Below are 15,608 nucleotides of genomic sequence, written 5' to 3'. Positions count from 1 at the left end.
CAGCCATAAGTTTTCGCGTCCAACTTTCATCGTTCGTCTTATTTGAAATTTTTTATGAGTAGTATTTTTATTGTTATGAGATGATAAAAGATGAATAGTACTTTACTCGTGACATATTTTTTTTAGTTTTTTTAAAAAAATTTAAATAAGACGAACGATTAAAGTTAGATACGGAAACTCATAGCTGCACTTATTTTGGGACAGAGGGAGAGTAATAGGTTAATTCGACATCATTGCTACTAAGGATAATGGCCTCGGTTAATAAACACCACATGCTCATCTTATTGTTTGTTTCGTTTCACCTCTAGTACGTTCGACCGCTGTCGCCGCCACTGAATGCATCCCGGCCGCTTGCTAAGCGGCTAGCGCCCACACCGCCGCAATATAAACCCGTCCTCATCACACACACACACACACACAGAGTGTCTCTCTCTCCCTCTCTCTCCCCCCGATCCATCGTTGCTGCATTTGCATTTGCATTCAGCACGAGGTCTACTGCGAGAGATGGACAATTCGGTGTCGGACCGGAGCTTCCTCATCGACAGCGACGAGGAGGACGACGCCGCCGCCGCCGTCGAGGATGGGAAGCGTCGCGGCCACGGCGGCGATGAGTCGGACGACGGGTCGGACTCGTCGTCTTCGTGCGGTACCCCGCGGGTCGCCGCCGCCGGCGGTGGCGGTGGCGGCCGCGGCAGCCAGCCCAGCTCCTATACGCAGCAGTGGCCTCAGAGCTACAGGTTCGCCGACGCAAGTTCATTTCTTCTTTATATTTTTTTCTTTTCTTTCGCAGTGCCACGCGTCAATAAAAGTCCAAACTTTTCTGTTTACAGTCGAATAATTTCAGTCTTTTCCATTCTTTTCTGGAGAGTTCAGTTTGCCATCCCGTACTAATTAATCACCACTAGTCTTACTTTTTTTAACTGTGAATTTTGCAATGCAACACTTTTTTCAAAAAAAAAAAGAAAGTATGGCAGTTTTTCTGTTGTTTCTCAACAACTCATTTGGTACGTTTCTTGGATAATGAACATCTGGTAGGTAGAAAAGCAAAATACAAATTTAGATTCTAACTTCTTTTTACTAGCACACAAAGGCCTGTTTGGCTAATGGGTTGGGGAAACAAAGAGTTTCTTCTAATCCTAGCCATCCATTATCCCTCCCTCGTTTTATCATAGCCCTTTATCCATTTCCCTATTCCAATCCCACTATTCTTATCCCATTATCCAAACACACTAAAAGAGTCTCTGCAAGAACAGTTTGAAACTAAGAACAATGATTTATACATTTTTATTTGGCATAGACATACCACATGACATATTCTTCGAAAATTTTAGTTGATTATATTTCAGATGCCTTCTGATCCTGATAGGCCTATGATGGCCAGAATATTCAGGATATGCAGTAGCCATTTGGGATGGCATCGGGGTGTGAGGACACGTGTTGGTGAACCTATAGGTGGATTGCAGAAGCCATTGACATGTGGGCCCACGATAGTGACGTGTCACGGCTAGTACTGGAATTGGTGCTACGTGTCACTGTTCCTGTGGTCCCTGGTGCTGACTTGGCAGCTTCAGTTGGTCCCCATCTGTTCTTCCAAAATAATTTTGTCTGAGAGAAGGAGAGAGAATCAGTGGGGCGTTGTGCAATCTGAATATTCAGAATTTCAGATCAATATTATCGGCGCCTTTGCCAATTTTTTATCTGTTCTGAATATATAGTATTTTACATTTTGGAAAGAAATTAAGAAAACGAAACACGGCGACTGAAATTTCCGAAAATTTTCAGAAATATCAAAATGGAATTTTCAGTGAAATTAGTTTTTGCTGTGTATGCGCAAATTTCGTTGCAGTGAAACAAAATCAAAAAATTTAGACCAGAGTAAATTCCTACCAAGAATTAAACAGAAGTAGATCCGAAATTCCAAACCGAAATTCCAAACTCTGGTTCCGTTTATATGAACCAGAACAAGCACGCATAATTTCTTCACTAAATGTTCAAATGCAGTTTCCATCATAGCTCAATCTCAGAATTAATAAGCAACGTTGAATCACAAGAATTTGATCATGTTTTTTTCTTTCTATGCATCAACAGGCAGTCGATTGACATGTACAGTAGCGTGCAATCCCCGAACCTGAGCTTCCTGGGCACTCCGACGCTGAGCCGTCTATCAAACTCATTCCTGACCGCCTCGTTCCGGGGAAAGCCGCCGGAGATCATCTCCGGGCTCATCAAGCCACTGCTGCCGACGACGGCGGCGGCCGACGACGAAGGTGACCGCCGGCAACAGCAGCACGAAGATGGCCGGAAGAGCTCGCAGTACCTCCTGCCGCCGAGGAGGCCGTCGTCTCTGCAGAAGATCCCCGAGGATCAGAAGCCGCTGGTGGTTGGACACCACGAGGTTGGGCCCTACCGGCAGTGCACCTACACTCAGGGCGTCTTGAACGGTATGTTCTGGGTGCATTTGGTTTGATAATTAATTTTAGGCCTATTCGTTTTGGAGGAATTTCAAAGCATTTAGATTCCTAAATACTAATTCATATGAATGTCATTGGGGTCATAGGAATGTAAATATAGGAAAACCAAAGGAAGTTTTCCTTTCCTATACAGAAAACAAAGGGAATTTTTCATCCACACAAACCTCATGGAAAAATTCCTATGGATTAAAGCGTGTATGCAATCCTATTCGTTTATTTTTCCTATTCCTATGCGTTGAAATTCCTCCAAAATGAATAGGCCCTTTGGGGTTTTCTGTGTTACTTCCTTGTCTATTTCTTTTTTTTCATGATTATGAGAGGACAATTAAACTCCCTACTTCATTCTTAGAAAATCAAACTTTAAAATTCTACTCCCTCCGTCCCATAATATAATAAGTTTTAGAGTTTGATACGGTTATTAATAAAGTAGGTAGAAGTGAATGGTGGAGGGTTGTGATTGGATGAGTAGTGGAGGTATATAGAAAAAGTGAATGGTGGAGGGTTGTGATTGGTTGGGAAGATAATGTGGTGAAGAAGTTATTATATTTTGGGATAAATTCTGAGGCTAAAAGTTGTTATATTTTGGGACGGAGTTATGTGTGTTTTCTCTATTCCTGTAATTTTATATAAAAATTTCCTCCAAGGGAGACTCTTCATTCTAACCTTACTACGGGTGAACAGAAATACTTCATTATTAGAGTATCAACATTAAACGTGTACAGAACACCGTTTGCCAGCTTGCCTATGTTTCATGCGTACAATTTTATGTTTCTTTTTTTTTAAAAAAAAACATAGACTAGATCATGTCATACTCAATTAACCACTGAACCTGGACGCATGATCTGCGGATTAAAAATAATGCTGAAATTTTTACAATTTGGTCCTTTTTGAAAACTTATTTTACAAATAGACCCCTGGGAAAACTTAAACCGGAAATGGTTCTTTTTGGGACGCCAGAGTGGCTGGCGCCGTACCCCAACATGGCGGCGCCAGCCACACTGGCGCCGTGCCCGTGCCACCGTGGCAATAGGGCTGTCATGGAGGTGCTGACTAGGCCGAAGGGGGCGCCAGCCAAAGTGGCGCCGCCCCTCATAGCACGGCGCCAGCATGGCTGGCGCGCCCCTCCTCTGCGGGCCCCACCAACTTTCTCCCCCCCCAAAATTTTCGCCAAGTCTGTTCTGCCTCCAGGCAACGGCTGGCGCCCCCCCCCCCCGACCGCGGCGCCAGGGTGGCTGGCGCCCCCCTCCTCCACCCATCGAAGCCCTTCTGCCTCCGGGCCTCGGCTGGCGCCGCCCTCATGGACCACGGCGCCAGGGTAGCTGGCGCCGCCCTCCCCCAGCCCGAAACCCTTCTGCCTCGCGGCACTGGCTGGCGCCGCCCTTCTCAACCTCGGCGCTAGGGTGGTTGGCGCCGCCCTCTGCCTCCCTGCAAATTGTAGATCCATATTGCACAAATGTACCAATTCACAGTTCGCAATTCAAATCACAATTCACAGATTCGTACAGACTAAAACAGGTTCCAATTGCACAAATCACAATGCCAAAAGTCCATCACATAGTCCTCACATAGTCCATCACATATTCCACACATTAAACAATGCCAAAAGTCCATCACATATCCCACACATCAAACAATGCAAAAAGTCCATCCTATATTCCACACATGAAACAATGTCAAAAGTCCATCACATATTCCTCACATAGTCCATCACATTTTATATCACATAGTGCACCACATATGTCATACTACCAACCAATAAATTAACTTCATACAAATTACTTCTTCCGTTGGCGCCGAATTGCTTGCGAGCCCGGAGTATACCTACATTTGAAAATCCAATGTTTAAAACATTTTAAAAACAAAATAAGGGAAATCAAATAACATTTGAGAATGGTAAGCTCATTTTACCTCTTTTTCGCTGCCCGAGTGGATCGCAAGTTGTATTGCGTGGGTTGCGTCCCCTGAGGCGCGTCGGGAAGCTGTGACATGTCTATCTCCTCGGCGTCTGGTGCGACGTAGTCCTCATCCTCCTCGTCCTCATCGTCATCGTCGTCGCTAGGTGGAGCCGGCGCCTTCCCCTTTCCCCTCCCTTGCTTAATGCGTGACGACGACGAGCCACCAACTCCGTCACGCTCTTCTATCCTGATGGAGTGTCGAGCAGTACTTGGACGCGCGGATTGAGGTAGTGGTGGTGGTAGTCTCCCCGGTTGGTACACGTCGTCCAATCCAACCGACCTGCAACCTAATCTTGCTGCAAGTTTCCGGCACCTTTGACGAACTTTCTGCATTTCAAAAAAAAAAAAGTTTGTTAGGCATAACTCAAGTAATGCAAAGTGCTAAATAAATTTTACCTCTAAAACATTGCGGAGCGTGTTCTCCGTGTCCTCACCACCCCTCGGAGCTTGGAGGGCATGCCCCATTTCATTCACACTCCTGAGGAGCTCTCTCGACTGAAAGCGTGAAAAGATATATGTTAGGGTCTAGGGTGCAAATGTAAGTAACTTTGACAAATGCAAGAAAACTTACGACTCTGTCTCTAAGTGGGGCGTGCTCCATTTGATATCCAACTCTAGTCCGGACATCATAGGGATTCCGCCCCTCATCGGAGTCGCGGTCATCCTCTATGTCGGCTTCCGTCCAAGTAGGGCGGAGGAACAGTCTATATGTCCTATGCAGCCAACGAAGGTACTCTGAGAAAAGATGATTTTGGTGTATAGTTTCGATGTACCTATCGTTCCTTCCGGCTATTCTCCATTCATCAATGTATCTATTATGCTCTAGCCCCCAGTCTTTCACCTTCTTTGTTCTCACCCTGTCATACCTAGACAAGTAGAAGGTGATGAAATAGTAGTGAGCATCGACAAGGGTTAAATGGTACAAAATTGAACATTGACAATGAAAGCAAACAAAGATAAGAAATATTTACTTGTGTAATTCAACTCCAGTTGAGATGTCCTCAACCGGCCAATCTTGTTTCTTCCCGAACTGTCGCATGACACGGTGCGGAAGGTGGTACTCAACTGCCCAGAAACAAATCAATGGGCACTGGTACATGAAATAGTCAGAGTCTCGATTGCACATCGAGTTCAGGGTCAGGCTTGAAGCCTCATTTGTGTGGTATGGTAACCACTCAATCTGCAAAAGTTGAAGAGATGTCGTTGGTTAGTATCTCAATTAAAGAAGTAAATGTCTAACTAGAAGTGATATTGGAAGTACTTACATGTTGAGGCTGCAAGCAGTCCATCTCATTGACATAATGCTTGTATGCCACATCCCGGTGAGCATGTGCAGTGGCAGTACTCTCAAAAAGGTAGGCCACTGTCTTCTCCATGTCTGGCTCATTGTAGGGCCAAGGAGTGAAGCTTTGCCTCCACTTAGGCCTTCCAACCGGTAGTCTTAACCACATCCACATCTGAATCAATAGCACACAACCACTCATGTTGGATGATGGTGCCTGACGACAACAGGCCTCACAGAGCTGTCTATATGTCCACGCCAACACTGCTGACCCCCAACTGAAACGGCCCAGATCACCAAGGTTGGCGACCAAAGGAATCCATATCGCCGAAGCAATGTCACCCCCAGCATCAGGAAACAGAACCTCTCCCAACAAGTGCAAGATGTATGCACGGGCATAACACTCAACACGCCATGGCTCAGCATCGTCGTCAAGATGTGAGAAGTTCTGACTCAGCCAAGACAGGGGTATTCCATTCTGCTTCTTCTTCCCCCCTTGCCCCTGCTCAATGTTCAGTGGAATGCCAAACAGCTGCTGCACTTGTGCATGCCATCCAGGAGTATCTGTCCTGCCCGTCACGGCATGCCCCCGTAATGGGAGGGCCAAGATCATAGCCACATCCTGTAGAGTGATGGTCATCTCACCACTGGGGAGGTGGAAGCTGTGTGTCTCAGGCCTCCATCTGTCCACAAGTGCTGTCAACGCAGGAGCGTTGAACACTGGCATTCCTCTGCTCACGACCAAGGCCACCCCGAGCAACCCGGCAGCCCTTAGGTACGGGATGTACCTATCGTCGAACACTGGGGGGGCATGAGCTCTGACTCGGAGCGGTTGAAGTACCTGCATTAGCAATTGTAAATCAATTAGTTAATATAATGTCAAATACACGCTACCGATACTTATGCACAAGTGAATCAATGCCGATTCATACCCTCCCCGCCTCGATCGCAGCCCCGCGATGACGGGCCTCGTAGTACGCCTCCAAGGCTGGGTAAGTCGGCGGTTGTCCCTCCTCGGCCATCCTACATGAAAAAGTAATAAATTCACCGTTAGTTACCAATGTGACATATATTAAAAGAAAATGAATGCGAGAACATGAGTAGGAAAACAAAATATTTACCTCCCTAACACTTAAATTTTTTTTGGACTTCTTCTTTTTTGGACGCTTAGGACACTTAGTTTTCTTGTGACCCTCCTGGTGACACAACGAGCATCTATTTTGCACCGGCGCAGCATCAAGTTGAACGCATGAAGGTGGTTTCCTTCCAGAACCACCCAGACCTGAGTCCATTTCGTTCTTGAATCGTTTCGATCTCCTCTTCCCTCTTGTTTTAATCTTCAAATTTGGGTCAGCAACAAATTCTTCACCATCGTACGATGGCCACTGTGTGGGGTCGAGGTATGGCTCAAAGCGACTTGCCCATGTGTTCACAACGGCTCTTGAAGAGAACTGATACGGCATTCGGTTGGGAGATTCCTTATCAATTGCATGAATCAGATAAACGTGTATAAGATGTGAGCAAGGCATATGGTAGAGCAATGGCCTTTGGCAAGAACATGAGTTCCCCTCACCTTCAACTTTGAAGGCTCTTGCGCCGAATCTAACACCACCACGCGTTATACCACCCCTCTCTGTGACCTCGTATGTCTTTTTCTGCTTATCGAAACACCTTGCAGTGTGTTTGTTCGCCTTACTTTCTTGCACCTTCATCTTACTGTCAACCTTGGTGGACCAACGCTGCCCTAACTGGACTCGCTTCAAAGCTTCATCATGTCTGTTCACAAAGTAGTCATTACACTTCATGAACGTAAATGATACGATGGCCGTCACTGGAAGCTTACGAACACCAACTAGCACGCTATTGAACTGTTCGGCCATGTTGGTTGTCATGTAACCCCACCGGCGGCCATTTCTATCGTATGCACGAGACCACTTATCTTTATCCAACAACTCATCTTCAAGCCATTTACGAGGACCTTCGGGAATACGCTGCCTTAGTGCCTCAACATCCCTCTCAAATATCCACTTCTCGTCAATCTGACATATCCTTAGGAGCTCTTTTGTCTGATGCTTGTCCGCACCGGCCTTGTGGAAATTAGCACTGAAGTGCCTCATGCACCACCGGTGGTGAACCGATGGCAATCCTGGAACAGGAGTCATCATGGCATTCATTATACCAGCATGTCGATCTGAGATAATACAAACCTCTCTATGCGGCCCAACCACAACCCGTCGGACAAGATCGATAAACCAGCACCAGTCTCGTGAATTCTCTTTCTCCACCAAGGCAAAAGCTAAAGGTACAAGTTGGTCCTCCGCATCAGCTGATAATGCAGTCATCAAGGCACCACCGTATTTCCCAGTTAGGAAGGTTGCATCTATAGCTAGTACTGGCCTACAATGCTTAAAAGCCTCAATGGAAGGACCAAAGCACCAGAATGCACGCATAAAAATTTTCTTGGTCACTCCATCAACGTTGACAACCCTATCAGGATGAGTATCGATGTGGTAGACCATACTGGGATTCCTCTGCTTAATGGCTTGCAGCAAAGTGGGCAAACGGACATACGCTTCACCCCATTCACCGTAAATGAGCTTCATAGCCTCCTCTCGTGCCCTCCAAGCCTTGCCATACTTCACCCTATACTGGAAAACCTCAAATATATACAAAGCTAACGCAGAAGCAGAGAGTGTAGGTTGCAGTTTTATGGCATTGCATAACCTATTTGCTATGAACTTTGATGTCAGTTGCCGGTGGCTCCCTGAACCTTCGGCAGTAGCACAACTATGTTCCTTACCTACCCGTGATATCCTCCACGTGCCACTAGACCTCTTAGTTGCATGGACCTTCCATTTGCACCGTGGGTTTTCACATTTAACAGTGTACCTCCTATTTGCGGCAGAATTGACAACACGGTATGGACGATGGTGCACGATGGCGTACTCCTGGAGCCATAGCTTCAATGCGACCATGGATGGGAACTCTAAACCCTTTCTGAGACCATCCACCTGGAATGGTTCTGGCAACTGATCTAGGTTGATGCCGCCATCTACTAGTGCACCATGGGCATGTGTTAGGTCCCTAAACTCAGGAATGTCCGGCTTCCTCCCAAACACCTTCTCAAACGCACGACATTCCTCTAATGCTAACTTGTCATTATTAGTAAGTGGAGGGAATGGACGGTCATCATCAGAGTCTTCAGCAAATTCAACATCATATTGCTCAACACTTGCCTCCTCGTCAACATCATCTCTATTGACTTCTACTGAGACAGAATCGTGACCACCACTCAATTCGACATAAAAGTAATCATCTGGATTCACATATTGGCCTGCTACTTCTGTCGGGTATTCAGGGTTGACTCCGTACGACGACCAATGAATACTCGCCGACAAATGTTCACTTAGATCAAGCCCCTCTTGTACTAACTCCCTTTTCATCACCCTCGCTGCATCCACATCATCAGTACCGCAATGTCTCTTTGATGGTCCTGCCTCCCATAAATCATTTCCAAGCAAAGGTCTCTTCTTCTCTCCTTCACCCTCCAAGTCTTCTCGTACCAACTCACTCTTACTTGCACCCCCTCCACGGCGAGAATAATATGTCACAAAATTCTTCTCAACGTAATGATAAGAAGGAGATTTGTTTAGATCCAAATTTTCTACGGTACGAACTAACTTTGATGCAAACACCTCTAGAGATCTAAACTGAGACTCTTTTACCAAATCAAAGTAAACTTCCCATTCCAACTGACCTATCACATTTAATATATACTTATGCCCTTGACCAACATCGTATCTCCCATAAAAACGAATCTCCACATTATCCTCGGTCCATCCAAGATGTTTAGGATAAGATTCAGTAAAACTTTTGAAATTCCAATATTCAATTTATATTGCAATAATAAGTTTATTAAATCTAGTAAATTTATGATACTGTGATAGTATTTTTCGAGACAAATTTATGTATATCATTTCTTTTATTTCTAAAATAAGCATTTGAGGAACTGTTGATGGTTAAAATTTTTTAAAAAAACATAACTGAATTTTTCCTAAACATCAAATATTTTTACCAAGGGATTATGTGACATGAGTATGGATTTAGTGTTTTTTCTAAATCAATAGAACAATTTTATTTACTAAACCTAAATAACTTAGAAAAACAAGGATAAGCCTTATATTCTTCTTAAAAGATGAGACATTCTTTATTATTATAGAACAATTTGGATATTTTTTTCCATATACAAGACTTTCCATTCTCAGGAAACACCTCATTGCAAACATGAATATGAAAGTGTTTCTATTAAACAGACTTTCAGAGTGTAAGTACACTTAAATCCTACCATCTGCTTAGTGTAATTTCAGACTGTAATTATACCAAACACCATACAAAAATTCATTTTCCTTACAGAAGAACACAGTTTCACTGCTGAATTAGTTTCTCTAGGTTTTGAATATATTAATGTCTAGTACAAGTTGAATCTCATATAGTATTTGCAGCCTCAGTTCATCTGTTACAGTTGAAATTCCAGGTCTGTGTGAGAACTGAGAAGATCAATTACTCTGTTAAAATTTACAGTATATGTCAATCCAGCAATATGATTCTCTATTTCAATTCTGTGATATACAGGAGTGAATGTCCTGTGTGGTGTGGGGGTCCTATCAACGCCTTATGCTGTCAAGCAAGGTGGCTGGCTTGGGCTGATTATATTGGCTCTGTTGGCTGTGTTGGCATGGTACACCGGCATCCTGCTGAAACGCTGCCTGGACAGCAAGGAAGGCCTTGAGACCTACCCGGACATTGGCCACGCAGCTTTCGGCACCACCGGTCGCATCGTCATCTCGGTAAACTGTCAGTTTAAATTTGTTATGTTTTCATTGTGTTGTTCCATGGATGATGATTCTGTGGTAACTCTGATTTTCTGATGTCTTTCAACCTGCAGGTAATTCTATACATGGAACTGTTTGTAAGTACTTCTTACTGACAATTCAGTTTAGTTGTGTATTTGTATTAGATTATTAGTTGATGCTATAAAAACATTACTCTCTCCCGAATAAATTAGTAACGCAATTTACAGAAAGAGTTAAATTAATGTATTACTAAATGGTTTGTAATAGAATATTGAGTTTAGTGGAGCAATTTGGTTTCAGAAAAAGAAAGTCAAGCATTAACCCTACTGAAAATTGAAATTTATGCAAGAATAGAAGCTGGAAAGGTTATCATAAATCAAATATACCAGAATTGTATGTTAAGACTGGAACAACTTTATTCCGTAAAGCATTCTACATTGTAGTGTTAAAAAGAACAGATGAATTGAACTTTGAACCATTCTGTTTTATTTTGTACAGAATATTGGCAACATATTCATTGGTCCTAATGTTTCTCTACAGGCCTGTTGCATTGAGTATCTGATATTAGAGAGTGATAATTTGTCAAAGTTGTTCCCCAATGCACACCTGACCATTGGGACATTTACAATAAATGCGCATATATTATTCGCAATCCTGACTACTCTGATTGTCATGCCAACAACTTGGCTTCGCGATCTCAGCTGTCTAAGCTTCATTTCAGGTATCAACACTTGTCACCGGAATCCTTTGTTTCACCAAATATATTTGCAAAACTTGAACTTATTGAATATTACACACACACACAAGTACTCTTTCAAAAAAAAAAAAATAGTGGGCCAAGGATATGCTGCTGGTATTTGTTACTTTGAGTATATGTGGACACACACCAAACGGATGTGCAAGTGTGGTGTTTGCGCATACATATAATCGGGAAAAAAAAGGGGTGCACAATGTGCCTTGGATCTCATCTTGTTCATTCTGTTATAGCTGGAGGAGTGATTGCATCTATAGTCATTGTTGCTTGCCTGTTCTGGGTTGGACTTGTTGATCACATTGAGGCCAAGGATGAAGGGACAGCACTGAATCTCCCAGGAATTCCCATTGCCGTTGGGTTGTATGGCTACTGCTACTCAGGTCATGGAGTGTTCCCTAACATCTACTCTTCCATGAAGAAACGCAGCCAGTTCCCTGCTGTTATTTTCACCTGGTAATAACCCTAGAACAAATGTCTGTGATTCATAAGTTCTTTAAAAAACAGTGATGCCAAGCTTTGCTTATGTTTTTTTTTCTTGACAGCATTGCATTATCTACTGTTTTGTTTGCTGGTGCTGCAATTATGGGATACATAATGTTTGGTGAATCAACAGAATCTCAGTTCACATTGAACTTGCCATCTAATCTGGTAGCTTCCAAGATTGCCGTCTGGACAACGGTATTGTTCTTGTCTAAATTAGAGGAAGCTATGACATCTAGTACAATGTTGACATAAATGCATCACTTGTATGATTGAGTAAAATTAAGTTATGTATGACTCTTTATTTCAGTCATCTTTAGCATTCTCTGTAACATCTGGTATAGCTTCTAATACTTAATGTTGTTATTAGGAATATTGTACTCTACTGATAGTGTATACTTTGCTTTTTCTTGCAGGTGACAAATCCAATAACTAAATATCCTTACTGTGTTATTTTGTCTTTTTTACACCTATTTTCCCACGCTACTTTGTCATTATTGAACAACATGTTGGCAGTTCATTACAAACTAATAGATAGCTAGTTCAATTATACGGAATAAGAAGATTTTCAATTTATTAGGTTGTAAAAAAGCATATTTAATTCAAGTTTCTCATAATGTTGTTTCATACTTTGTTCCATGTTGTAAGCCGTTTTTGCTTTTGTCATAAGTCAAACTTCTCATCTATAATAACAAAAAAGTCACTATAAAAGATATATTTCACAGTGGATTAAATGAAACAAATTAATTTGATGTTGTAGATGTTGATAATTTTTTTTGTAAACTCAGTCAAAGTTAGAGAAATTTGACATAGGACAAAAGCTAAATATGAATTGGAGGAAGCAGTTTGGATATCCTTAACTAATAACCACATATGCACTGACCATGACTCCTCTTGCCCTTAGTATGGAGGAGTTGCTACCTCCTAATCGACAGACATACTCAAACATAGTCATGCTTAGATCAGCACTTGTGCTATCTTCCCTCATTGTGGCTCTCTCTGTTCCATTCTTCGGTAAGTCCTTCTCATCACTTATATCAGTACTTTCCAAAATGACTATGTTGCTTATTTTCTGTTCTAATCTTCACATTTAATTGATGTTTTTGAGCCCTTTCAGGACTTGTTATGTCACTAGTTGGGTCCTTCCTCACCATGTTTGTGGTGAGTTATCTTTCCTTCAGTTTTTTTTTTTGGGTCTTAGTCATGCTGTTTATACCATTTATATATACATATTTTTGGTTTTAGGCGTATATTCTACCATGTGCATGCTTCTTGGCAATCCTTAGGAGAACAGTGACTTGGTATCAGGTACAAATAAGAATTATTTTCATCGAATTGCTCAAATACTTCAATTTGATAGTTGTTCAATATAGAAATTATTACTATGTTAGTTTTCCAACTGCTGAAAGTTTACCTCATCCCATGTCTGATTGTCTACCACCCACTATCTAAATTACACGCCGGTCAATATACAGATACCTATACATTGTCATAAAACCAATGGGGAATTTCGCAAAAGCTCAGTAGCATGCAACCAATTAATTTTACTCACCTTATGTGGACGACATCAAAACTCCAGCTTGGGCAACGTTTGTTTTTTTTTTTGCGAATTTGTGTTGAAAATGCTTAATTACTTCCCGACTAATTGAAAGGAAGTCTTGGGGATCAATTCAGATGACTATGCAGACAAACACAAGCTGCAAAGATCCTGTACTGTTTCCAAGTAAATTATGCAGTAGTCTTCAAGCTTTCCTTAATTTTCTTACAACAGGTCAACAAGGCTTGAAGAAGAAACAATTCGATCATATTTGCAAGAAACTAATTTGATCATATTCACAATATGCAACAGATATTAGTATGCTCTGCCAGGAATAGATGAATACATATATGTATATAGTAATCCAGGTAATGGAACAATCTGAAGATTAAATGGATCTTATAATTTAGACTGATCTGTCTAGTTCAAAGAGTTCAAGGATATTCATTAATTACGCGTCGCTATTCACCAATTCAATCTGGATTTTTCAGTGGGAACTAATTAGCATTCTTTTTGTATATGCAAGAACCAAAATCCCATAATTTCAATATTCAAGCTCATTTTTTTTGGAAATATGCCATTTAATAAACATGAATACCATCTCTTGCAGGTACTGCTATGTGTATTCATCATTGTTGTTGGGCTCTGCTGTGCTGGTGTGGGCACATACTCATCTTTATCTAAGATAATCCAAAACTACAAGTGAATGCATGCTTTTCTAGCATCATTGTTTCTACTAGAAGAAATGTTTTCTGCAAGTTTCATGTAAAGTTATATATATATTTATATAGTATGTAATCTCAAAGGTGTATTAGTCTGAGGTGCTTTGCAAAAGGGAGGACATTAGGGTGAACCCACCTTGGTTTTCTTTGTGTAAGTTTTGTTAGTCATGGTAAGGTTGGCATATTCAATTTTGACATGCATCATTTTTTGGTATCCATGACTGTCCATTTCGTGTGTGTCATTCTCCAGTCGAGTGTCAAGTAACTTCTTTACAGGGGGCAATGTTACATGAGATATTCTAAGTGTTGCCATTAACCTTATTCCATGTTTTGCCATCGACGAATGTTAGTCCCACAAAATGCCATCACAAGTTAATTTATCTAAAAAATACCATCGCCATTAGGCTTCCATGGATTCAACTCTTGTCAGGACACCTGGGCTAGATATTGAGTAGGCTACTAAGTATGACAACATGAAATATTTAGTTGGATGGGATATTAAATTAAACCTAAATAATAATAGTAGTAACCATCCAACCTCATCGTTGATCTAGCATGCGAAACACCAAACACAACATAAAACCCAAAGCACCGAGTAGTGAGCACAGGAGATCTTCGATGGAATAGCCCGACAGTCAACTTCAACTTAAAATATGCCCATCAAACTACTCGAAGGTGACGACCAAATGTATTACATCAGGGGACTTGACTCATATCGCTAAATTTCACGACCATCTCAATTGCTCAAAACTCTAACTTGTGATCGGCTAGTCTCAGGAGGTTGCTAGCTTCACACTGTTATCTTAGCCAAGATATCAGAAACATGAAGGCACGAATTAAAGTAACTTAAGAATAGCTAGAAACATTGGTCTAAATCATCTATATGCAGTTGACCGGTCAATAGAAGTTCAGCGGAAAACCTGCCTGCCCTTACCACACAGGCAAACCGACTAGGGATAGACACCTAGTAAGAACTATCCTAAAGATCCATGATTCCCGCATCACTCAACCTAAGCAGCAAAATAATCAATAAGCAAGAGTCAATACTGGTAAGTGTTGGTATTTCTTATGGTCATAAATAAAATCCACAGGCGCAGGGTGCTACGATGTAGCACTTCACCCGGGACTATTCCAAGGCATCGATTTTCCACAGGAAACATGTGTGTCTAGTTCCTTTTCAAGTTCATCCAATGACACAAGGCAAAGATGGGCAAAGGGTAGAGAGAATTTCCTAAGTGAGGACAGTGTCTACAGAAAGCTTAAATTTAATCCTATCTCAATACTTCAGGCACTGGCTTGCTTGCTGCTACCAGAACACGCTCTACTTCGTACCCGGACAGGGAGGACTACGGTGATCTTGGGGGCTATCACCACCTCTACACCAGCCTCTAACGAACTGTGGGATACGCAGCAATCACTGGTAATTAACAACCTAGAGACCGTGTCTATGCAATTAATTACTACTCTAGCGACATCTAGGAGCAGAGTGACATCTAGGAGTACACAGTAGAGCGACATCTAGGAGCAGCGGGCTGGCTAGTGCCTAAAGTCTCG

At 42.2% G+C, this 15,608-nt stretch overlaps 2 protein-coding genes across 4 annotated transcripts; one reads left to right on the top strand and one right to left on the bottom strand.

The window, feature by feature from the left end:
- The first annotated feature begins 287 nt into the window (after positions 1-287).
- LOC9269491 (amino acid transporter AVT1C) lies at positions 288-14,270 on the top strand. 2 transcript variants are annotated; one of them, XM_015778360.3, is made up of 12 exons: positions 288-737; positions 2,089-2,441; positions 10,341-10,555; positions 10,654-10,677; positions 11,102-11,282; positions 11,549-11,768; positions 11,858-11,993; positions 12,212-12,231; positions 12,667-12,809; positions 12,913-12,956; positions 13,041-13,103; positions 13,943-14,270. In XM_015778360.3, the coding sequence occupies exons 1-12, from the start codon at positions 505-507 to the stop codon at positions 14,036-14,038; spliced, it is 1,728 nt and encodes a 575-aa protein (XP_015633846.1). In that variant the 5' UTR covers positions 288-504; the 3' UTR covers positions 14,039-14,270. The 2 variants fall into 2 exon arrangements, with proteins under 2 accessions (XP_015633846.1, XP_066166181.1); XM_066310084.1 differs by having other exon boundaries at positions 12,212-12,235; positions 12,671-12,809.
- On the bottom strand, positions 4,282-9,537 carry LOC136356335 (protein MAIN-LIKE 1-like). 2 transcript variants are annotated; one of them, XM_066310083.1, is made up of 7 exons: positions 6,830-6,969; positions 6,641-6,731; positions 5,692-6,549; positions 5,398-5,606; positions 4,998-5,292; positions 4,823-4,921; positions 4,282-4,753 (listed from the first exon to the last, which is right to left on the bottom strand). In XM_066310083.1, the coding sequence occupies exons 2-7, from the start codon at positions 6,728-6,730 to the stop codon at positions 4,376-4,378; spliced, it is 1,929 nt and encodes a 642-aa protein (XP_066166180.1). In that variant the 5' UTR covers position 6,731; positions 6,830-6,969; the 3' UTR covers positions 4,282-4,375. The 2 variants fall into 2 exon arrangements, with proteins under 2 accessions (XP_066166180.1, XP_066166179.1); XM_066310082.1 differs by lacking the exons at positions 4,282-4,753; positions 4,823-4,921; positions 4,998-5,292; positions 5,398-5,606 and having other exon boundaries at positions 6,357-6,549; positions 6,830-9,537.
- Positions 14,271-15,608: the final 1,338 nt, after the last annotated feature.

Source organism: Oryza sativa, chromosome 4 (genome assembly GCF_034140825.1).
Source record: "Oryza sativa Japonica Group chromosome 4, ASM3414082v1".
In the NCBI taxonomy this organism is placed as follows: domain Eukaryota; kingdom Viridiplantae; phylum Streptophyta; class Magnoliopsida; order Poales; family Poaceae; genus Oryza; species Oryza sativa.
Note: the sequence above shows the minus strand (reverse complement) of the source record. Positions and strands in the feature narration are given on the sequence as shown.

Coding starts and splice junctions, on each gene's coding strand:
- LOC9269491 (XM_015778360.3), top strand. CDS start 505: ATGGACAATTCGGTGTCGGACCGGAGCTTCCTCATCGACAGCGACGAG. Junction 11,994..12,211: donor AGATTGCCGTCTGGACAACG/GTATTGTTCTTG, acceptor TTTTTCTTGCAG/GTGACAAATCCAATAACTAA. Junction 13,104..13,942: donor GAACAGTGACTTGGTATCAG/GTACAAATAAGA, acceptor CATCTCTTGCAG/GTACTGCTATGTGTATTCAT.
- LOC136356335 (XM_066310082.1), bottom strand. CDS start 9,151: ATGAAAAGGGAGTTAGTACAAGAGGGGCTTGATCTAAGTGAACATTTG. Junction 6,732..6,829: donor AAAATTTAAGTGTTAGGGAG/GTAAATATTTTG, acceptor TTTTTCATGTAG/GATGGCCGAGGAGGGACAAC. Junction 6,550..6,640: donor CTGCGATCGAGGCGGGGAGG/GTATGAATCGGC, acceptor TTGCTAATGCAG/GTACTTCAACCGCTCCGAGT.